At 53.0% G+C, this 23,038-nt stretch overlaps 2 protein-coding genes across 2 annotated transcripts; both read right to left on the bottom strand.

The window, feature by feature from the left end:
• Positions 1 to 1,287: 1,287 nt before the first annotated feature.
• On the bottom strand, positions 1,288 to 16,079 carry LOC111943699 (2-acylglycerol O-acyltransferase 2-like). Its single transcript, XM_086871903.1, has 6 exons — positions 15,946 to 16,079; positions 11,056 to 11,234; positions 8,957 to 9,161; positions 7,923 to 8,097; positions 5,999 to 6,198; positions 1,288 to 1,547 (listed from the first exon to the last, which is right to left on the bottom strand). Exons 1-6 carry the CDS (start codon positions 16,040 to 16,042, stop codon positions 1,393 to 1,395), a joined length of 1,011 nt encoding a protein of 336 aa, XP_086728029.1. The 5' UTR covers positions 16,043 to 16,079; the 3' UTR covers positions 1,288 to 1,392.
• A 1,853-nt stretch (positions 16,080 to 17,932) lies between these two features.
• On the bottom strand, positions 17,933 to 21,364 carry MBLAC1 (metallo-beta-lactamase domain containing 1). The gene is made up of 3 exons (XM_086871844.1): positions 21,080 to 21,364; positions 19,815 to 20,418; positions 17,933 to 18,570 (listed from the first exon to the last, which is right to left on the bottom strand). Exons 1-3 carry the CDS (start codon positions 21,299 to 21,301, stop codon positions 18,353 to 18,355), a joined length of 1,044 nt encoding a protein of 347 aa, XP_086727970.1. The 5' UTR covers positions 21,302 to 21,364; the 3' UTR covers positions 17,933 to 18,352.
• Positions 21,365 to 23,038: the final 1,674 nt, after the last annotated feature.

The raw sequence follows: 23,038 nt of genomic DNA, 5'->3' as shown, positions 1-23,038 counted from the left end.
ACAAAATTCCCCCCAAAATCCTCAAAATTCCCCCAAAATCCTCAAAATTCCCCCAAAATCCTCAAAATTCCCCCCAAAATCCTCCAAATCCACCCCAAAATCCTCAAAATTCCCCCCAAAATCCACAAAATTCCCCCCAAAATCCTCAAAATTCCCCCCAAAATCCACAAAATTCCCCCAAAATCCTCAAAATTCCCCCCAAAATCCTCAAAATTCCCCCCAAAATCCTCCAAATTCCCCCAAAATTCACAAAATTCCCCCCAAAATCCTCCAAATCCACCCCAAAATCCTCCAAATTCCCCCAAAATTCACAAAATTCCCCCCAAAATCCTCAAAATTCCCCCCAAAATCCTCAAAATTCCCCCAAAATTCACAAAATTCCCCCCAAAATCCTCAAAATTCCCCCAAAATTCACAAAATTCCCCCCAAAATCCTCAAAATTCCCCCCAAAATCCTCAAAATTCCCCCAAAATCCTCAAAATTTCCCCCAAAATCCTCAAAATTCCCCCAAAATCCTCAAAATTCCCCCCAAAATCCTCAAAATTCCCCCCAAAATCCTCAAAATTTCCCCCAAAATCCACAAAATCCGCCCCAAAATCCACAAAATTCCCCCCAAAATCCTCAAAATTCCCCCCAAAATCCACAAAATTCCCCCCAAAATCCTCAAAATTCCCCCCAAAATCCTCAAAATTCCACCAAAATCCACAAAATTCCCCCCAAAATCCTCCAAATTCCCCCAAAATTCACAAAATTCCCCCCAAAATCCTCCAAATCCACCCCAAAATCCTCCAAATCCACCCCAAAATTCACAAAATTCCCCCCAAAATCCTCAAAATTCCCCCCCAAATCCTCAAAATTCCCCCAAAATCCACAAAATTCCCCCAAAATCCTCAAAATTCCCCCCAAAATCCTCCAAATCCACCCCAAAATCTCCCCAAAATTCCCCCTCAAACCTTCAAACCCCCCCAAAAAAACCCCAAAATCCCCAAATTTCCCCCAAATCCCCACCCCAAAGGGACCCCCCAAAAGTTTTTGAGCCTCTTGCACCCCGAAATCCCCCCAAAAAACCCCAAAATTCCCCAAAACCCCTCAAAACCCCCCAAAATCTCCCCAAAATCCCCCCAAAAATCAGAATATTCCCCAATTCAAACCCATTTTTGGGGGGTACAGAAATTTGGGGGTTCCCCCCCGATTTTTTTGGGGTGTCCGGGGAGGTTTTTGGGGTTCAGACGCAGCTCAGGAGCCCCAAAACCCCCTAAAAATCCCGAAAAAAAATCAAAATATTCCTCATTTCCAAGCGATTTATTGGCTTTAAAATCCATTTTTGGGGGGTACAGAAATTTGGGGGTTCCCCCCCGATTTTTTTGGGGTGTCCGGGGAGGTTTCTGGGGTTCAGACGAAGCTGAGGCGGCGCTCGGGGGGGACCCCGTACCCCGATTTGTGCTCCTCGAAGAGCTCCCGCAGCCGCTCCCGGTAACGCCGGTGCCAAAGCTCCACCTCGGCTTCCGAAGGCTCCGGGAGCCGCGGCAGCTCCAGGGGGGCCCCCACTGCGAGCAGAGAGAACCCCAAAATCCAACGGGAGCCTTGGGAATTTGGGGGGATTTTTGGGGAATTTTTGGGAATTTTTTTGGGAATTTTTTGGGGATTTTTTTTAGGATTTTTTAGGATTTTTTAGGATTTTTTTGGGATTTTTTGGGATTTTTTGGGGATTTTTTTTTTGATTTTTTGGGGATTTTTTTAGGATTTTTTGGGGATTTTTTTGCGATTTTGGGGGGATTTTTTGGGGATTTTTGGGGGATTTTTTGGGGTGATTTTTGGGGATTTTTTGGGATTTTTTGGGATTTTTTTAGGGATTTCTTTTGTTTTTTAACAAATTTTCTTCCAATTTTTAATGGGATTTTTGGGGATTTTTCCCTGGATTTTTTGGGGTTTTTATGGGATTTTGGGGAATTTTTTCTGGGTTTTTGGGATTTATTTTTATTGGGATTTTTGGGCTCCGGGAGCCGCGGCAGCTCCAGGGGGGCCCCCACTGCGAGCAGAGAGAACCCCAAAATCCAACGGGAGCCTTGGGAATTTTGGGGGGATTTTTGGGGAATTTTTGGGAATTTTTTTGGGAATTTTTTGGGGATTTTTTTTAGGATTTTTTAGGATTTTTTTGGGATTTTTTTGGAATTTTTTGGGATTTTTGGGGGGATTTTTTTAGGATTTTTGGGGGATTTTTTAGGATTTTTTGGGGGATTTTTTGGGGATTTTTTTTATTTTTTGGGGGATTTTTTTTTGATTTTTTGGGGATTTTTTTGGGATTTTTTGGGTATTTTTTTGGGATTTTTGGGGATTTTTTTTGGATTTTGGGGGGATTTTTTTGGGAATTTTTGGGGGGATTTTTTTTTATTTTTGGGGATTTTTTGGGGTTTTTTGGGATTTTTTTAGGGATTTTTTTTTGTTTTTTAACAAATTTTCTTCCAATTTTTAATGGGATTTATGGAGTTTTTTAATGGGATTTTTGGAGTTTTTAAATGGGATTTTTAGAGTTTTTAAATGGGATTTATGGAGTTTTTTTCCCTGGATTTTGGGGATTTTTTTCTGGATTTTGGGGGCTTTTTTCCGGGTTTTTGGGATTTTTGGGCTCCGGGAGCCGCGGCAGCTCCAGGGGGGCCCCCACTGCGAGGAGAGAGAACCCCAAAATCCAACGGGAGCCTTGGGAATTTGGGGGGATTTTTGGGGAATTTTTGGGAATTTTTTGGGATTTTTTTGGGATTTTTTTGCGATTTTTTGGGGGATTTTTTTTGGATTTTTTGGGATTTTTTGGGGGATTTTTTTTGGATTTTTTGGGATTTTTTGGGGGATTTTTTTTGGATTTTTTGGAATTTTTTGGGGGATTTTTTTGGGATTTTTTTTTATTTTTGGGGGGATTTTTTTTTGATTTTTTGGGGATTTTTTTGGGATTTTTTGGGTATTTTTTTGGGATTTTTGGGGATTTTTTTTGGATTTTGGGGGGATTTTTTTGGGAATTTTTTGGGGGATTTTTTTTTATTTTGGGGGATTTTTTTGGGTTTTTTGGGATTTTTTTAGGGATTTTTTTTTGTTTTTTAACAAATTTTCTTCCAATTTTTAATGGGATTTATGGAGTTTTTTAATGGGATTTTTGGAGTTTTTTAATGGGATTTTTGGAGTTTTTTAATGGGATTTTTGGAGTTTTTAAATGGGATTTATGGAGTTTTTTTCCCTGGATTTTTGGGGAATTTTTTCTGGATTTTGGGAGCTTTTTTCCGGGTTTTGGGGATTTTTGGGCTCCGGGAGCCGCGGCAGCTCCAGGGGGGCCCCCACTGCGAGCAGAGAGAACCCCAAAATCCAACGGGAGCCTTGGGAATTTGGGGGGATTTTTGGGGAATTTTTTGGGAATTTTTTGGGATTTTTTTAGGATTTTTTTGGGATTTTTTGGGATTTTTTGGGGATTTTTTGGGGATTTTTTGGGGGATTTTTGGGGGATTTTTTGGGATTTTTGGGGGATTTTTTTTGGATTTTTTTGGGATTTTTTTTTTATTTTTGGGGGATTTTTGGGGATTTTTGGGGATTTTTTTGGGATTTTTTTTTTATTTTGGGGGGATTTTTTGGGGATTTTTTGGGATTTTTTGGGGATTTTTTTTTGTTTTTTAACAAATTTTCTTCCCATTTTTAATGGGATTTTTGGAGTTTTTTAATGGGATTTTTGGAGTTTTTTAATGGGATTTTTGGAGTTTTTTAATGGGATTTTTGGAGTTTTTTAATGGGATTTATGGAGTTTTTTAATGGGATTTTTGGAGTTTTTTAATGGGATTTTTAGAGTTTTTTAATGGGATTTATGGAGGTTTTTTTCCCTGGATTTTTGGGGAATTTTAATGGGATTTTTTGAGTTTTTTAAATGGGATTAATGGAGTTTTTTAATGGGATTTATGGAGTTTTTTAATGGGATTTTTGGAGTTTTTTAATGGAATTTATGGAGTTTTTAATGGGATTTTTGGAGTTTTTTAATGGCATTTTTGGAGTTTTTTAATGGGATTTTTTGGAGTCTTTAATGGGATTTATGGAGTTTTTTTCCCTGGATTTTTGGGGAATTTTTTCTGGATTTTGGGGGCTTTTTTCCGGGTTTTGGGGATTTTTGGGCTCCGGGAGCCGCGGCAGCTCCAGGGGGGCCCCCCCCACTGCGAGCAGAGAGAACCCCAAAATCCAACGGGAGCCTTGGGAATTTGGGGGGATTTTGGGGGAATTTTTGGGAATTTTTTGGGATTTTTTTTGGATTTTTTGGGATTTTTTAGGGATTTTTGGGGGGTTTTTTTGGGGATTTTTTGGGGGATTTTTTTGGATTTTTGGGGGATTTTGGGGGATTTTTTGGGGATGTTTTGGAGGATTTTTTTTTTATTTTTGGGGGATTTTTTGGGATTTTTTTGGGATTTTTTTTTATTTTTTTGGGATTTTTTTTAGGATTTTTTTGGGATTTTTGGGGATTTTTTAAGGATTTTGGGGGGATTTTTTGGGGGATTTTTTTTTTATTTTTTGGGAATTTTTTTTTGATTTTTGGGGGATTTTTTAGGATTTTTTTTGGGATATTTTGGGGATTTTTTTGTGGGGTGTTTTTTGCGTTTTTTCCCCCCATTTTCACCATTTTTTCCGTTTTCACCCATTTTTTTTGCATTTTTTCCCATTTCCCCCCACTTCTCCCATTTTTTTCCCATTCCCACAGTTTTCCCCATTTTTTTTTGTGTTTTTCCCCATTTTCCCCCCTTTTCCTCCCATTTAACCCTTTTCTTCCCCATTTCTTTGTATTTTACCCCATTTCTTTGTGTTTCTTCCCCATTTCTTTGTATTTTCCCCATTTCTTTGTGATTTTTCCCCATTTCTCTGTGTTTTTTCCCATTTCTTTGTATTTTTTCACATTTTTTTGTGTTTTTCCCCATTTCTTTGTCGTTTTTCCCCATTTTTTTGTGGTTTTTTTCCCATTTTTTCCCATTTTTCCCCAATTCCCCCCATTTTTTGGTGTATTTTCCCATTTTTTTGTATTTTTCCCATTTCTTTGTGTTTTTCCCCATTTTTCCCCATTTTTTCCCAATTTCCCCCTATTTTTTGTGTGTTTTTCCCATTTTTTCCCATTTTTCCCCAATTCCCCCCATTTTTGTTGTGTTTTTCCCATTTTTCCCCATTTTTCCCCATTTTCCCCCAATTCCCCCCATTTTTTGATGTGTTTTTTCCCCATTTTTTTGTATTTTTCCCATTTCTTTGTGGTTTTCCCTGGTTTTTTGTATTTTCCCCATTTCTTTGTGTTTTCCCCCATTTTTGGTGTGTTTTCCCCCATTTCTTTGTGTTTTTCCCCATTTTTTGGTGTGTTTTCCCCCATTTCTTTGTGTTTTTCCCCATTTTTTGGTGTTTTCCCCATTTCTTTGTGTTTTTTCCCCATTTCTTTGTATTTTCCCCATTTTTTTGTATTTTCCCCATTTTTTTGTATTTTCCCCCCATTTTTTTGTATTTTTCCCATTTCTTTGTGTTTTTCCCCCATTTCTTTGTATTTTCCCCATTTCTTTGTGGTTTTTCCCCATTTTCCCCATTTTTCCCCAATTCCCCCCATTTTTTGGTGTTTTTTTTTCCCATTTCTTTGTATTTTTCCCATTTCTTTGTGTTTTCCCCCATTTCTTTGTGTTTTCCCCATTTTTTGGTGTGTTTTCCCCCATTTCTTTGTGTTTTCCCCATTTTTGGTGTGTTTTCCCCATTTCTTTGTATTTTTCCCCATTTTTTGGTGTGTTTTCCCCCATTTTTTTGTGTTTTCCCCCATTTCTTGGTGTGTTTTCCCCCATTTCTTTGTGTTTTCCCCCATTTTTGGTGTGTTTTCCCCATTTCTTTGTATTCCCCCCCATTTTTGGTGTGTTTTTCCCCCATTTTTCCCAATTCCCCCCATTTTTTTGTATTTTTCCCCATTTCTCTGTGTATTCCCCCCATTTTTGGTGTGTTTCCCCCTTTCCCCGCTCACCCACGGTGTGGACGGGCCGGCGGAAGGGCAGCAGCCCGAAGTTGTACTGGAAGATTCCGCGGGCGTGGAAGAGCGGCAGCGCCAGGCCCAGCAGCCGCTGCAGCCGCAGCTGCAGGCGCCGCAGCCGCGAGCCCGGCGGGTTGGGAACCTGCCGGAACAGCTCGTTCTCCCCGAAACTGAACACCGGCACCAGCGGGGCCCTGAGCCGGGGACAGCAGCCGGGAACAGCCGGACAACAGCCGGACAACAGCCGGGGACAACAGCCGGGAACAACAGCCGGGAACAACAGCCGGGGAACAACAGCCGGGGACAACAGCCGGGGACAGCAGCCGGGGAACAACAGCCGGGGAACAGCCGGACAACAACAGCCGGACAACAACAGCCGGGGACAACAGCCGGGAACAGCCGGGGAACAGCCAGGAACAGCCGGGGACAGCAGCCGGGGAACGGCCGGGGAACAACAGCCGGACAACAACAGCCGGACAACAACAGCCGGACAACAACAGCCGGGGACAACAGCCGGGGACAACAGCCGGACAACAACAGCCGGGGACAACAGCCGGACAACAACAGCGGGGAAACAGCCGGACAACAGCCGGGAACAGACGGGGACAACAGCCGGGAACAGCCAGGGACAACAGCCGGGGACAGACGGGGACAACAGCCGGACAACAACAGCGGGGAAACAGCCGGACAACAGCCAGGAACAACAGCCAGGGGACAGCCGGACAACAGCCGGGGAACAGCCGGGGAACAGCCGGGGAACAGCCGGGGAACAGCCGGACAACAACAGCCGCGGGGGAACAGCCGTGGGGGAACAGCCAGGGACAACAGCCGCGGGGGAACAGCCGGACAACAACAGCCGGACGACAGCCGGGGACAACAGCCGGACAACAGACGGGGAACAGCCGGGGACAGCCGGACGACAGCCGGGGACAACAGCCGCGGGGGAACAGCCGGAAACAACAGCCGGACACAACAGCGGGGGAACAGCCGGGAACAGCCAGGAACAACAGCCGGACAACAGCAGGGAACAACAGCCGGAAACAGCCGGGAACAGCCGGGGACAGCCGGGGACAACCGCAGGGGAACAGCCGGACAACAGCGGGGAAACAGCCGGAAACAGCCAGGAACAACAGCCGGAAACAGCCGGGGACAACCGGGAACAACAGCGGGAGAACAGCGGGGGAACAACCGGAGAACAACGGGAAAACAACGGGAAAACAATGAGAGAACAATGGGAGAACAAGGGGAGAACAATGGGGAAAGAACGGGAATTATTGGGGGGCCCGAGATTGGGGATACGGGAAAAACCCATCCCGGGAATGACAGAAATCCACTTTGGGACCCCCAAAATCCCCCCAAACCCCCCCAAACCCCCATTTATCACCCCCAAACCCCCCAAATCGAAGCCCCCAGACCCCGATTGAAGCCCCCAGACCCCAAATCGAAGCCCCCAGCCCCAATTTGAAGCCCCCAGCCCCATTTTATCCCCACCCGTGTTTGAGGGCGATGCACACAAAGCCCCTCCAGCCCCCCAAAACCCCCCCAAACCCCCCCAAACCCCCATTTATCACCCCCAAAGCCCCCAAATCGAAGCCCCCAGCCCCAATTTGAAGCCCCCAGCCCCATTTGAAGCCCACCCGTGTTTGAGGGCGATGCACACGAAGCCCCTCCAGCCCCCCAAACCCCCCCCAAAAACCCACATTTACCCCCCCAAACCCCCCAAATCGAAGCCCCCAGACCCCGATTGAAGCCCCCAGCCCCATTTTATCCCCACCCGTGTTTGAGGGCGATGCGCACGAAGCCCCTCCAGCCCCCCCAGCCCCCCCAACCCCCCCCAAAACCCACATTTACCCCCCAAACCCCCCAAATCGAAGCCCCCAGACCCAATTTGAAGCCCCCAGCCCCATTTTATCCCCACCCGTGTTTGAGGGCGATGCGCACGAAGCCCCTCCTGCGCAGCAGCTGCAGCCGGAGCCCCCCCGGCCGCGCCTCCAGAGCCTCCGGGGGCCCCCCCAGGGCGATCACGGCCACGCGGCCCCCCCGGGGCTGCGCCAGGAGGTGCTCGAGGCTGGAGGGGTCCGAGGAAACCAGACCTGGAATTGGGGAAAAATTGGGAATTGGGGGGAAAATCGGGAATTGGGGGGAAATCTGGGAATTGGGGGGAAATCCGGGAATTGGGGGGAAATCTGGGAATTGGGGGGAAATCTGGAATTGGGGGAGGAAATCCGGGATTGGGGGGGAAATATCCGGGAATTGGGGTTCAAATCCAGGGATTTGGGGATTAAAATCCAGGGATTTGGGGATTAAAATCCAGGGATTTGGGGTTAAAATCCAGGGATTTGGGATTTAAAATCCAGGGATTTGGGGGTTAAAATCCAGGAATTTAGGGATTAAAATCCAGGGATTTGGGATTTAAAATCCAGGGATTTGGGGTTTAAAATCCAGGGATTTGGGGTTAAAATCCAGGGATTTGGGATTTAAAATCCAGGGATTTGGGGGTTAAAATCCAGGGATTTGGGGTTAAAATCCAGGGATTTGGGGTTAAAATCCAGGGATTTGGGGTTAAAATCCAGGGATTTGGGGTTCAAAATCCAGGGATTTGGGGGTTAAAATCCAGGATTTGGGGTTAAAATCCAGGGATTTGGGGGTTAAAATCCAGGGATTTGGGGTTAAAATCCAGGGATTTGGGGGTTAAAATCCAGGGATTTGGGGTTCAAAATCCAGGGATTTGGGGTTAAAATCCAGGGATTTGGGGTTCAAAATCCAGGGATTTGGGGTTAAAATCCAGGGATTTGGGGTCTGCCAGAGAGCTCAGGAACCTCGGGAATTCCCAGGACAAACCCCAAAAATCCAGGAAGTGGCAACTCCGGATTTCCACCCCCGGGGGGATTTTTGGGGTGAATTTTCCCCAATTTTTTTTTGGGTTTTTTTTTTTGGGAATTCCGCACTCACCGCCGGCCATGGCGTATTCCCGGAAAAACGGGAGGCGGAACCAGCAGGGGAGGGTGAGGAGATGGGGGCTCAGCCCCGGGAAGAGCCCCCCAAATCCCGTGGCTTCCGTGCAGAAATTCCCAAAAGCTCCGGCGGCCAAAATCCCGTGGGGGTGGAATCCGAAAATGTAATTCCTGCCGGGATCCAGCGGCGTGGTGCGGATCAGCTGGGGGGGGAGGATGAAAATTGAGAGGGAAAGGGTTAAAAATGGGGTTTATCCCAAAATTCTCTGGGTTGGAAAGTGGGGGGAATGGGAGATTTTTGTTTGGAGGTGAAATCGCGAGGTTTTATCTGAAATATTCGCTCCGAGAGATTAAAATTGTATTAAATCTCAGGCCGGGAGCCTCAAAATACCCAAATTTCATCAAAATTCCCCAAAATTCCCTCAAATCCCAGCCCAGGATCCTCAAAATTCCCCAAAATTCCCCAAAATTCCCTCAAATCCCAGCCCGGGATCTTCAAAATTCCCCAAAATTCATCAAATCCCAGCTCAGAATCCCCAAAATTTCCCCAAAATTCATCAAATCCCAGCCCGGGATCTTCAAAATTCCCCAAAATTCCCCCAAATCCCACCCTGGGATCCTCAAAATCCCCAAAATTCATCAAATCCCAGCTCAGAATCCCCAAAATTTTTACCCAAAATCATCAAATCCCAGCTCAGAATCCCCAAAATTTCCCCAAAATTCATCAAATCCCAGCCCGGGATCTTCAAAATTCCCCCAAACTCCCCCAAACCTCAGCCAGGGACCCCCAAAATCCCTGAAAATGCCCCCAAAACCCCACCCAGGGACCCCCAAATCCCCAAATCCCACCCAGAGAACCCCAAAACCCCCTAAAATCCCCCCAAAACCCCACTCAAGGACCCCAACCCTCCCCCAAACCCCACCAGGGACCCCCAATCCCCCCCAAAACCCCACTCAGACACCCCCAAACCCCACTCAGACACCCCCAAACCCCTCCAGAACCCCCCAAACCCCTCTAGAGGCCCCCAAAACCCCACTCAGACACCCCAAACCACCCTCCAGGACCCCAAAACCCCCCAGAACCCCCCTTAATCCCCCCAAAACCTCCCAAAACCCCACTCAGACACCCCCAAACCCCACCCAGGCACCCCAAACTCCACTCAGATACCCCAAAACCCCCGTCCAGGACCCCAAACCCCCCCAGAACCCCCAAAACCCCACTCAGACACCCCAAAACCCACTCCAATCCCCCCCAAACCCCATCCAGAACTCCCCAAAACCTCCCAAAACCCCACTCATGCACCCCAAAACCCTCCAGAACCCCCCAAAAGCTCACTCAGACACCCCCAAACCCTTTCAGGACCACCCAAAACCCCTCAAAACCTCACTCAGACACCCCCAAACCCCACCCAGAGCCCCCCAAACCCCACTCAGACACCCCAAAACCCTCCAGAACCCCCCAAAAGCTCACTCAGACACCCCCAAACCCTTTCAGGACCACCCAAAACCCCTCAAAACCCCACTCAGACACCCCCAAACCCTTTCAGGACCACCCAAAACCCCTCAAAACCCCACTCAGACACCCCCAAACCCTTTCAGGACCACCCAAAACCCCTCAAAACCCCACTCAGACACCCCCAAACCCTTTCAGGACCACCCAAAACCCCTCAAAACCTCACTCAGACACCCCCAAACCCTTTCAGGACCACCCAAAACCCCTCAAAACCCCACTCAGACACCCCCAAACCCTTTCAGGACCACCCAAAACCCCTCAAAACCCCACTCAGACACCCCCAAACCCTCCAGAACCCCCCAAAACCCCTCAAAACCTCACTCAGACACCCCCAAACCCCACCCAGAGACCCCCAAACCCCACTCAGACACCCCCAAACCCTTTCAGGACCACCCAAAACCCCTCAAAACCCCACTCAGACACCCCCAAACCCTTTCAGGACCCCCCTAACCCCCTTTTCCCGCCCCCACCCCCCATTTCCCGCCCCCAGCCCCCATTCCCCGCCCCCAGCCCCTTTTCCCGCCCCCAGCCCCCTTTTCCCGCCCTTAGCCCCATTTTCCCGCCCATTCCCCGCCCAGGATCACCGAGATGGGGAAGTAGTCCCGGAAGTGACGCCAGACGGGCCAGGCGCGCACCCAGGCGCAAGGGCGCCCCCCGCGGCGCGGCGTGTCCCGGTCCGCCAGCAGCCACAGCGCGTACAGCAGCGCCAGGGGCCAGAGCGGGCCCCGCAGGGCCAGCACGAACAGCAGCGTGCACAGCGGGCCTGCGGGATCGATAGGGATCGATAATGGATTGATCAGGGATCGATTTGGGATCGATCAGGGATCGATAACCATGGGGAGATCGGTTATGGATCAGTAATTGTACGGGTATTGATTAGAGGTAATTAATTGTGTGGGTATTGGTGGTTATTGGCTCTCCCCGCAGGGCCAGCACGAACAGCAGCGTTCACAGCGGGCCTGCGGGATCGATAGGGATCGATAGGGATCGATAACCATGGGGAGATCGGTTATGGATCAGTAATTGTACGGGTATTGATTATAGGTAATTAATTGTGTGGGTATTGGTGGTTATTGGCTCTCCCCGCAGGGCCAGCACGAACAGCAGCGTGCACAGCGGGCCTGCGGGATCGATAGGGATCGATCAGGGATCGATCAGGGATCGATAACCATGGGGAGATCGGTTATGGATCAGTAATTGTACGGGTATTGATTATAGGTAATTAATTGTGTGGGTATTGGTGGTTATTGGCTCTCCCCGCAGGGCCAGCACGAACAGCAGCGCGCACAGCGGGCCTGCGGGATCGATAGGGATCGATAGGGATCGATAGGGATCGATCGGGATCAATCAGGGACTGATAACCATGGGGAGATCAGTTATGGATCAGTAATTGTACGGGTATTGATTATAGGTAATTAATTGTGTGGGTATTGGTGGTTATTGGCTCTCCCCGCAGGGCCAGCACGAACAGCAGCGTGCACAGCGGGCCTGCGGGATCGATAGCGATCGATCAGGGATCGATAATGGCCGGGTGATCGGTTATGGATCAGTAATTGTACGGGTATCGGTTATGGATCAATAACCGTGTGGGTATTGGTGGTTATTGGCTCTGGGAACAGCAGCGTGCACAGCGGGCCTGCGGGATCGATAGGGATCGATCGGGGATCGATAATGGCCGGGTGATCGGTTATGGATCAGTAATTGTACGGGTATCGGTTATGGATCAATAACCCTGTGGGTATTGGTGGTTATTGGCTCTCCCCGCAGGGCCAGCACGAACAGCAGCGTGCACAGCGGGCCTGCGGGATCGATAGGGATCGATCAGGGATCGATAACCATGGGGAGATCGGTTATGGATCAGTAATTGTACAGGTATCGGTTATGGATCAATAACCGTGTGGGTATTGGTGGTTATTGGCTCTGGGAACAGCAGCGTGCACAGCGGGCCTGCGGGATCGATAGGGATCGATCGGGGATCGATTTGGGATCGATAGGGATCGATCAGGGATCAATCAGGGACCGATAACCATGGGGAGATCGGTTATGGATCAGTAATTGTACGGGTATCGGTTATGGATCAATAACCCTGTGGGTATTGGTGGTTATTGGCTCTCCCCGCAGGGCCAGCACGAACAGCAGCGTGCACAGCTGGCCTGGGGGATCGATAGGGATCGATCGGGGATCAATTTGGGATCGATTTGGGATCGATCAGGGATCGATAACCATGGGGAGATTGATTATGGATCAGTAATTGTACGGGTATTGATTATAGGTAATTAATTGTGTGGTTATTGGCTCTGGGAACAGCAGCGTGCACAGCTGGCCTGCGGGATCGATCGGGATCGATAATGGATTGATCAGGGATCGATTTGGGATCGATCAGGGATCAATCAGGGACTGATAACCATGGGGAGATCGGTTATGGATCAGTAATTGTACAGGTATCGGTTATGGATCAATAACCGTGTGGGTATTGGTGGTTATTGGCTCTGGGAACAGCAGCGTGCACAGCGGGCCTGTGGGATCGATAGGGATCGATAATGGATTGATCAGGGATCGATTTGGGATCGATCAGGGATCGATAACCATGGGGAGATCGGTTATGGATCAGTAATTGTACGGGTATTGATTAGAGGTAATTAATTGTGTGGGTATTGGTGGTTATTGGCTCTCTCCGCAGGGCCAGCACGAACAGCAGCGTGCACAGCGGGCCTGCGGGATCGATAGGGATCGATAGGGATCGATAATGGCCGGGTGATCGGTTATGGATCAGTAATTGTACGGGTATTGATTATGGATCAATAACCCTGTGGGTATTGGTGGTTATTGGCTCTGGGAACAGCAGCGTGCACAGCGGGCCTGCGGGATCGATAGGGATCGATCGGGGATCGATAATGGCCGGGTGATCGGTTATGGATCAGTAATTGTACGGGTATTGATTATAGGTAATTAATTGTGTGGGTATTGGTGGTTATTGGCTCTCCCCGCAGGGCCAGCACGAACAGCAGCGTGCACAGCGGGCCTGCGGGATCGATAGGGATCGATCGGGGATCAATCAGGGACCGATAACCATGGGGAGATCGGTTATGGATCAGTAATTGTACGGGTATCGGTTATGGATCAATAACCGTGTGGGTATTGGTGGTTATTGGCTCTGGGAACAGCAGCGTGCACAGCGGGCCTGCGGGATCGATAGGGATCGATAATGGATTGATCAGGGATCGATTTGGGATCGATCAGGGATCGATAACCATGGGGAGATCGGTTATGGATCAGTAATTGTACGGGTATTGATTATGGATCAATAACCCTGTGGTTATTGGTGGTTATTGGCTCTCCCCGCAGGGCCAGCACGAACAGCAGCGTGCACAGCTGGCCTGCGGGATCGATAGGGATCGATAATGGATCGATCAGGGATCAATTTGGGATTGATCAGGGATCGATAACCATGGGGAGATCGGTTATGGATCAGTAATTGTACGGGTATTGATTAGAGGTAATTAATTGTGTGGTTATTGGCTCTGGGAACAGCAGCGTGCACAGCTGGCCTGCGGGATCGATAGGGATCGATAATGGATTGATCAGGGATCGATTAGGGATTGATCAGGGATCGATTAGGGATCGATTTGGGATCGATTTGGGATCGATAAAGGCTGGGTGATCGGTTATGTATCAGTAATTGTGCAGGTATCGGTTATGGATCAATAATCATGCCTTATATATTATGTATTATATGCCAAATATTATATAGAATTATATTCTATATTCTATATTATAAATTATAAATTATATATTATATGCTATATGTTATATCTTATATATTATGGATTCTATATTCTATATTCTATATTCTATATTCTATATTCTATATTATATGTTATATATTATATATTATAGGTTATAGATTAGATTATATATTGTATATTATATATTATATATTATATGTTATATATTATATATTATATATTATAGACATTCATTCTATATGTTATACACTAAATATTCTATATTATGTATTATCATTATTATACATTTATATACTATAAAATACACATATTAAATATATTTGTATCACATATATTATATCACATTATATTGTATTTCATTCCAGAATTTTCCCCCTCTAAATCCTGGGATTTTATCCCCAAAAATTCTGGGATTTTATCCCCAAAATTCTGGGATTTTATCCCCAAAATTCTGAGGTTTTATCCCCAAAATCTGGGATTTTATCCCCCAGATTCTGGGATTTTATTCCCAAAATTCTGAGGTTTTATCCCCAAAATTCTGGGATTTTATCCCCAAATTCTGGGATTTTATCCCCAAAATTTTGGGTGATTTTTCCCCTTTATCCCGAATTTTCCCCCCCTCCTAATTCTGCGATTTTCTGCCCCCTCCAACCCCCCAAAACGCCTCAAACCCCCCAAATTCTGACAGCAAAAGACCCCCCCCAAATCCTCCGAACCCCCAAAATCCCAAAAATCCCCACAAATTCCCAAAATCCCCCCCGAATTCCCCCTAAATTCCCAAAAATCCCCCCAAATTCCCCCAAATTCCCCAAATCCCCAAAAAACCTCCTCAAAATCCCCCCAAGTTCCCAAAATCCCCCCAAAAACCTCCTCAAAATCCCCCGAAATCTCCCCCAAACCCCCAAAATCCCCCCAAATTCCCAAAATCCCCCCAAATTCCCAAAATCCCCCAAAAACCTCCTCAAAATCCCCCCAAATCTCCCCCAAACCCCCAAAATACCCCCCCAAAATCCCCCCAAATTCCCAAAATCCCCCCAAAATCCCCCTAAATTCCCCAAATCCCAAAAAAAGTCCCCCAAATCCCCCCAAATTCCCAAAATCCCCCCCAAAATCCCCCCAAAATCCCCCCAAATTCCCAAAAATCCCCCCAAATTCCCCCTAAATTCCCAAAATCCCCCCAAAAACCTCCCCAAAATCCCCCAAAACCTCCCCAAAATCCCCCCAAATTCCCAAAAATCCCCCCAAAATCCCCCCCAAACCCCCCCAAAATCCCCCCAAATTCCCAAAAATCCCCCAAAATCCCCCCAAATTCCCCAACCCCCCCCCCAAAAAATCCCCCCAAATCCCCAAAATTCCCCAAATTTTTTGGGGGGGCGCAAACGCCCAGCGCCTCCCTAAAGAATTTTGGGGATCCCGGTGGGGTAAAAAAGGGGGGGTAAAAGGGGGGTGGGGGTATTTTGGTGTCCCCGGGGGGGATTTTGGGGACCCCCAGCCCCCTGCCCAGGGCGGTTTCGGGGGTCTCACCGAGGAGGAGGAAGGAGAAAACCCACTGGAGCACGGCCAGGGTCTGGGGGGGGATTTTGGGGACCCCCAGCCCCCTGCCCAGGGCGGTTTCGGGGGTCTCACCGAGGAGGAGGAAGGAGAAAACCCACTGGAGCACGGCCAGGGTCTGGGGGGGGATTTTGGGGACCCCCAGCCCCCTGCCCAGGGCGGTTTCGGGGGTCTCACCGAGGAGGAGGAAGGAGAAAACCCACTGGAGCACGGCCAGGGTCTGCAGGCGGCGCCGCAGGGGGAGGCGCAGGGGGGCGAACTGCAGGGGGGGCATGGCCCGGCTTTGGGGGGTGCTGGGGGGGTTTGGGGGGTCCTGGGAGGGGTTTGGGGGGGGGTTGAGGGGGTTTGGGAGGGTTTGGGGGGGATTTGAGGGGGATTTAGGGGGTCCTGAGGGGGATTTAGGGGGTCCTGGGGGGGTTTGGGGGGGGTCCTGGGAGGGTTTGGGGGGATTTGAGGGGGTTTGGGGGGGATTTAGGGGGTCCTGGAGGGGTTTGGGGGGTCCTGGGAGGGTCTGGGGGGTTCTGGGAGGGTTTGGGGGGGTCCTGGGAGGGGTTTGGGGGGGGGTTGAGGGGGTTTTGGGGGGATTTGGGGGGGTTTGGGGGGGATTTGGGGGGGATTTGAGGGGGATTTAGGGGGTCCTGAGGGGGATTTAGGGGGTCCTGAGAGGGTTTTGGGGGGATTTGGGGGGGGTTTGGGGGGTTCCTGGGAGGGTTTGGGGGGATTTGAGGGGGTTTGGGGGGGATTTGGTGGGGATTTAGGGGGTCCTGGGGGGGTTTGGGGGGTCCTGGGAGGGGTTTGGGGGAGATTTGGTGGGGATTTAGGGGGTCCTGGGGGGGTTTGGGGGGGGTCCTGGGAGGGTTTGGGGGGATTTGAGGGGGTTTGGGGGGGGATTTGGGGGGATTTAGGGGGTCCTGGAGGGGTTTGGGGGGGTCCTGAGGGGGTTTGGGGGAGGTTTTGGGGGATTTTAGGAGGTCCGGGGGGGGGTTGGGGGTTACTGGGAGCACGGGGGGGGTTACTGGGAGCACTGGGATGGGTCGGGGGGGGTTACTGGGAGCACTGGGATGGGTTGGGGGGGTTACTGGGAGCACTGGGATGGGTTGGGGGGGTTACTGGGAGCAGGGGGGGGTTACTGGGAGCACTGGGATGGGTTGGGGGGGGTTACTGGGAGCGGGGGGGGGTTACTGGGAGCACTGGGATGGGTCGGGGGGGGTTACTGGGAGCAGGGGGGGGTTACTGGGAGCACTGGGATGGGTCGGGGGGGGTTACTGGGAGCACTGGGATGGGTTCGGGGGTTACTGGGAGCGCAGGGTGAGCGTTACTGGGAGCAGGCGGGTTACTGGGAGCACTGGTTTGGGTGGGGAGGGGTCACTGGGAATGGGGGAGGGGTCACTGGGAGGTCTCGGGGGTGGGGGAGGGGTTACTGGGAGCACTGGGATGGGTGGGCAGGGGTCACTGGGAATGGGGGAGGGGTCACCGGGAGGTCTCGGGGGTGGGGGAGGGGTTACTGGGAGCCACTGGTTGGAACTGGGGCGGCCCCGCCCCCCCCAGGGGGGATTTGGGCAATTTTGGGGTTGTGCAAAAGGGGGGGGAGGGGAGGGTGAAAGGGGAGGGGGCGGGGCCACGGTTGGAAAGGGGGCGGGGCTTGAGGACAACGTGGGGGCGGGGCCTTGGGGCACGCGGGGGAGGGGGCGGGGCCTACGCGTTCCCGCGCGTGAGTGGGCGGGGCCTGTGCAAACACTGGGAGATACTGGGGGACACTGGTGGGACACTGGGAGGAACTGGGATGAACTGGGATGGACTGGGATGCACTGGGATGAACTGGGAGGAACTGGGAGGAACTGGGATGGACTGGGAGGGACTGGGATGGACTGGGATGAACTGGGATGGGACTGGGAGGGACTGGGATGAACTGGGATGGACTGGGAGGGACTGGGAGGGACTGGGAGGGACTGGGATGGACTGGGAGGAACTGGGAGGTCAATGAGAGGTCACTGGGATGAACTGGGATGGACTGGGAGGTCACTGGGAGGTCACTGGGAGGGACTGGGATGAACTGGGATGGGACTGGGATGGACTGGGATGGACTGGGAGGTCACTGGGAGGTCACTGGGATGGACTGGGATGAACTGGGATGAGCTCACCCCACACAGACGCGGCACCGGGGGGAGGTCACGGGGTTTATTTCCGGTTTGGGGACATCTCGGGGGTCTTGGGGACATCCCCGGGGGGTCTGGTGGCATCTGGGGGGTCTTCGAGGTCTTGGGGACATCCCCAGGGGGGTCTGGTGGCATCTGGGGGGTCTTTGAGGTCTTGGGGACATCCCCGGGGGGGTCCTGTGACATCTCTGAGGGTCTTGGGGACATCCCTGGGGGGGTCCTGTGACATCTCTGAGGGTCTTGGGGACATCTCCGGGGTGGGTCTGGTGGCATCTCGGGGGTCTTTGAGGTCTTGGGGACAACCCCGGGGGGTTCCTGTCCCCTCATGGGGGTCTTTGAGTTCTTGGGGACATCCTCAAGAGGATCCGGTGACGTCCTGGGGGTCTTCAAAGTCCTGGGGACATCCCCGGGGGGGGTCTGGTGGCATCTCAGGGGTCTTGGGGACATCCCCGGGGGGGGCCTGGTGGCATCTCAGGGGTCTTCGAGGTCTTGGGGACGTCACCGAGGGGGTCTGGTGGCATCTTTGAGTTCTTGGGGACGTCACCGAGGGGGTCCGGTGGCATCTCGAGGGTGGTGGGGATGTCACCGAGCGGGGTCTGGTGGCATCTCGGGGGTCTTCGAGGTCCCTCTGCAGGGGTCTCGTCACCTGGGGACACCCCGAGGTGTCACCTTCCCTCAGGGCCACCTCCAGTGGTGTCCCCCTGTCCCCAGGGCCACCTCCAGTGGTGTCCCCATGTCCCAGAGATGTCCCCACGTCCCCAGAGGTGTCCCCATGTCCCTTGAGGCCACCTCCAACGGTGTCCCCATGTCCCTTCAGGTGTCCCCCTGTCCCCAGGGCCACCTCCAGTGGTGTCCCCACATCCCCAGAGGTGTCCCCATGTCCCTTCAGGTGTCCCCATGTCCTTTCAGGTGTCCCCATGTCCCCAGGGCCACTTCCAACGGTGTCCCCATGTCCCCAGAGGTGTCCCCATGTCCCTTGAGATCACCTCCAACAGTGTCCCCACATTGCCAGGTGTGTCCCCCATGTCCCTTCAGGTGTCCCCATGTCCCAGCGGTGTCCCCAGGTCCCCTCAGGGTGACCCCCAGAGGTGTCCCCACATCCCCAGAGGTGTCCCCATGTCCCCAGGGCCACCTCCAACAGTGTCCCCATGTCCCCAGAGGTGTCCCCATGTCCCTTGAGGCCACCTCCAATGGTGTCCCCATGTCCCCAGAGCCACCTCCAATGGTGTCCCCATGTCCCTTCAGGTGTCCCCACATCCCCAGGGCCACCTCCAGTGGTGTCCCCCTGTCCCCAGAAGTGTCCCCATGTCCCCAGAGGTGTCCCCATGTCCCTTGAGCCACCTCCAATGGTGTCCCCATGTCCCCAGAGGTGTCCCCATGTCCCCAGGGCCACCTCCAGAGGTGTCCCCACGTCTCCAGAGGTGTCCCCATGTCCCTTGAGGCCACCTCCAATGGTGTCCCCATGTCCTTACAGGTGTCCCCATGTCCTCAGGGCTGTCCCCATGTCCCTCAGGGCCACCTCCAATGATGTCCCTATGTCCCCAGAGCCACCTCCAATGATGTCCCCATGTCCCTTCAGGTGTCCCCCTGTCCCCAGGGCCACCTCCAATGATGTCCCCACATCCCCTGGTGTGTCACCATGTCCCCAGAGGTGTCCCCATGTCCCTCAGGGCCACCTCCAAGAGTGTCCCCCCATCCTCAGGGGTGTCCCCATGTCCCCAGGGCCACCTCCAACAGTGTCCCCATGTCCCCAGAGGTGTCCCCATGTCCTTTCAGGTGTCCCCAGGTCCCCTCAGGGTGACCCCCAGAGGTGTCCCCACATCCCCAGAGGTGTCCCCATGTCCCCAGAGGTGTCCCCACATCCCCCAGTGCCACCTCCAAGGCTCTCACCTCCTCCAGCCTCGTCCTCATCTCCAGGTGTGACCTCCTCCTCCTCCTCTTCCTCCTCCTCCTCCTCTTCCTCCTCCTCCTCTTCTTCCTCCTCCTGTTCTTCACCTTCCTCCTTCTCCTTCTTCTCCTCCTCCTCCTCCACCTCTTCCTCCACCTCCTCCTCCTCGCTGCCCCCGTCCCCCCACTCCTTCACCACCCTGAAGGGCTCCCCGTGGCCGGGCACGATGACATCGGCCAGCGCCACCACCCTGCCCCGGCTGCGCCGCTGCTGCCGGGGGTCCTCGCTCAGCGCCCCCCACTCCCCCGCGTCCCCCCTGCGCTCGAAGGTGTCCCCGGCCACCGCCACCGTCCCCAGCCGCGTCCCCAGGGCCAGCAGGGCCACGTGTGCCCGGGTGTGGCCGGGCGTGGGGATCACCCGCAGGTGGCCGGGGTGCAGCTCCAGGGGGGCTCCGCTGGCCAGCCCCTGCGGCAGGTAAAGCCCCCGGCCCCGGCTCAGGTCGAAGCCCACCAGCAGCGTGGCTCGCGGGAACAGGTTGAGGTTGCCGGCGTGGTCCGAGTGGCCGTGGGTGACCACCACGTGTGTCACCTGCTCGGGGGTCACGCCCTGGGGACGGGAGGGATGGAGAGCTGGGAGTTGTTGATGAGGTTTGGGACAGTCGGGGATTGTTTGTTACGGTTGGGTTGATTAAAGAAAGGGGCTACGAAACTCCCTGTCCCTCGGGGCCACCTCCAGAGGTGTCCCCATGGCCACAGAGGTGTCCCCATGGCCACAGAGGTGTCCCCATGGCCCCAGAGGTGGCCCCAGAGGTGTCCCCATGGCCCAGAGCTGTCCCTAGAGGTGTCCCCCTGTCCCTCAAGGCCACCTCCAGAGGTGTCCCCATGGCCCCAGAGGTGTCCCCATGGCCCCAGAGGTGTCCCCAGAGGTGTCCCCATGGCCCCAGAGGTGTCCCCATGGCCCCAGAGGTGTCCCCATGGCCCTTGAGGTGTCCCCAGAGGTGTCCCCATGGCCCAGAGCTGTCCCTAGAGGTGTCCCCCTGTCCCTCAAGGCCACCTCCAAAGGTGTCCCCATGGCCCTTGAGGTGTCCCCAGAGGTGTCCCCATGGCCCCAGAGGTGTCCCCATGTCCCAGAGGTGGCCCCAGTGGTGTCCCCATGACCCCAGAGGTGTCCCCATGGCCCCAGAGGTGTCCCCATGGCCCCAGAGGTGTCCCCAGAGCTGTCCCCCTGTCCCTCGAGGCCACCTCCCCCGTGTCCCCGCTGCCATCACCTGTTCCTTGAGCAGCCGCAGCAGCGTCCGGCGCAGCCAGGGCCCCCCGGTGTCCACCAGCACGGTCAGGGGTCCCCCCCGGACCAGGGTGACGGAGCCATCGGCCAGCACCGAGCCCTGGGGTCCCGGGCGGCTGTAGCCCACCCGCAACACCCGCAGCAAGTACAGCGGGCCCGGCACGGCCAGCGAGGCCAGCGGGGCTGTGCGGTACCGCCGCGGCATGCAGGGGGTTAAACGGGGGGTTTGGGGGGGTTAAAGGGGGTTTGGGGGGGATTTGGGGGGGTTAAAGGGGGTTTGAAGGGGGTTTGGGGGGGTTAAAGGGGGTTTGGGGGGGATTTGAGGGGGTTAAAGGGGGTTAGGGGGGGTTAAAGGGGGTTTAAAGGGGGTTTGGGGGGGATTTGAGGGGGTTAAAGGGGGTTTGGGGGGGTTAAAGGGGGTTTGGGGGGGGTTTGGGGGAGTTGAAAGGGTTAAACGGGGTTTAAAGGGGGTTTGGGGTGGATTTGAGGGGGTTAAAGGGGGTTTGGGGGGGTTTGGGGGGGTTAAAGGGGGTTTGGGGGGGGTTTGGGGGAGTTGAAAGGGTTAAACGGGGTTTAAAGGGGGTTTGGGGTGGATTTGGGGGGGTTAAAGGGGATTTGGGGGGGGTTAAAGGGGGTTTGGGGGAGTTGAAAGGGTTAAAGGGGGTTTGAAGGGGGTTTGGGGGGGATTTGGGGGGGTTAAAGGGGGTTTGAAGGGGGTTTGGAGGGGATTTGGGGGGGTTAAAGGGGGTTTGGGGGGGTTTGGGGAGGTTAAAGGGGGTTTGGGGTGGATTTGGGGGGTGTGAAGGGGGTTTCAGGGGTGTGAAAGGCGTTTAAAGGGGGTTTGGGGGGGGTTTGGGGGGGGTTAAAGGGGATTTGGGGGGGATTTGAGGGGGGTTTGGGGGAGTTGAAAGGGTTAAAGGGGGTTTAAAGGGGGTTTGGGGGGGATTTGGGGGGTTTGGGGGGGTTAAAGGGGATTTGGGGGGGATTTGGGGGGGTTTAGGGGGGTGTGAAGGGGATTTGGGGGGGATCTGAGGGGGGTTTGGGGGAGTTGAAAGGGTTAAAGGGGGTCTAAAGGGGGTTTGGGGTGGATTTGGGGTGTGTGAAGGGTGTTTGGGGAGTGTGAAAGGGGTTTAAAGAGGGTTTGGGGAGGTTAAAGGGGGTTTGGGGCGGTTAAGGGGGTGTGAAAGGGTTAAAGGGGGATTTTGGGGGGGGTTTGAAGGGGGTTTGGGGCGGTTAAAGGGTGGTTAAAGGGGGTTTGAGGGGGTTTAAAGGGGTTAAAGGAGGTTTGGGGGAGATTTGGGGGGGTTAAAGGGGGTCTGGGGAGGTTGAATGGGGTTTAAAGGGCGTTTAGAATGACTTAAAGGGGGTTTAGAATGATTTAAAGGGGGTTTAGGGGGCGACTGGGGGAATTCGAGGGCATTTGGGGCAGTTTTTTGGGGGGTTTGAGGTGGATTTGGGGTTCTGAGGGGGTTTGGGGGCGGTTTTTCAGGGTCTGAGGGGGTTTTGGGGGGGGGTCCTTAGGGTGGTTTGAGGGGGTTTAGGGGAAGTTTGAGGGGGTCTGGGGGTGTTTGGGGGGGTCTGAGAGGTTTTTGGGGAGGGGGCGATGGCCGAGCGTCCTGTGGGGGAGGGGGGGAGATCAGACTGGAGGAGACCCCCAAGGGTCCCCCTGAGACCCCCCCCTTTTCCCCCCAGTGGTCTCCCCCATTCCCCCCCCATTCTTCTCAATGGTTTCCCCCATTCCCCGCAAGGACCCCCCCCCATTTTCCCTCAGTGGACTCCCCCATTCTCTCTCCAATGGTCTCCCCCGTTTCACCAATGATGCCCCCACTGTCCCCAGCTGTCTCCCCGCAATGTCCCCCCTCAATGTCCCCTCAGTGTCCCCTCAGTGTCCCCTCAGTGTCCCCCCGTTCTCCCTCATGGTTCCCCCCAGTCCCCCCCATCC

Source organism: Cyanistes caeruleus, chromosome 37 (assembly GCF_971803275.1).
Source record: "Cyanistes caeruleus chromosome 37, bCyaCae1.hap1.1, whole genome shotgun sequence".
Taxonomy (NCBI): Eukaryota; Metazoa; Chordata; class Aves; order Passeriformes; family Paridae; genus Cyanistes; species Cyanistes caeruleus.
The sequence above is the reverse complement of the archived record's forward strand: the minus strand, read 5'-3'. Positions and strand labels throughout refer to the sequence as shown.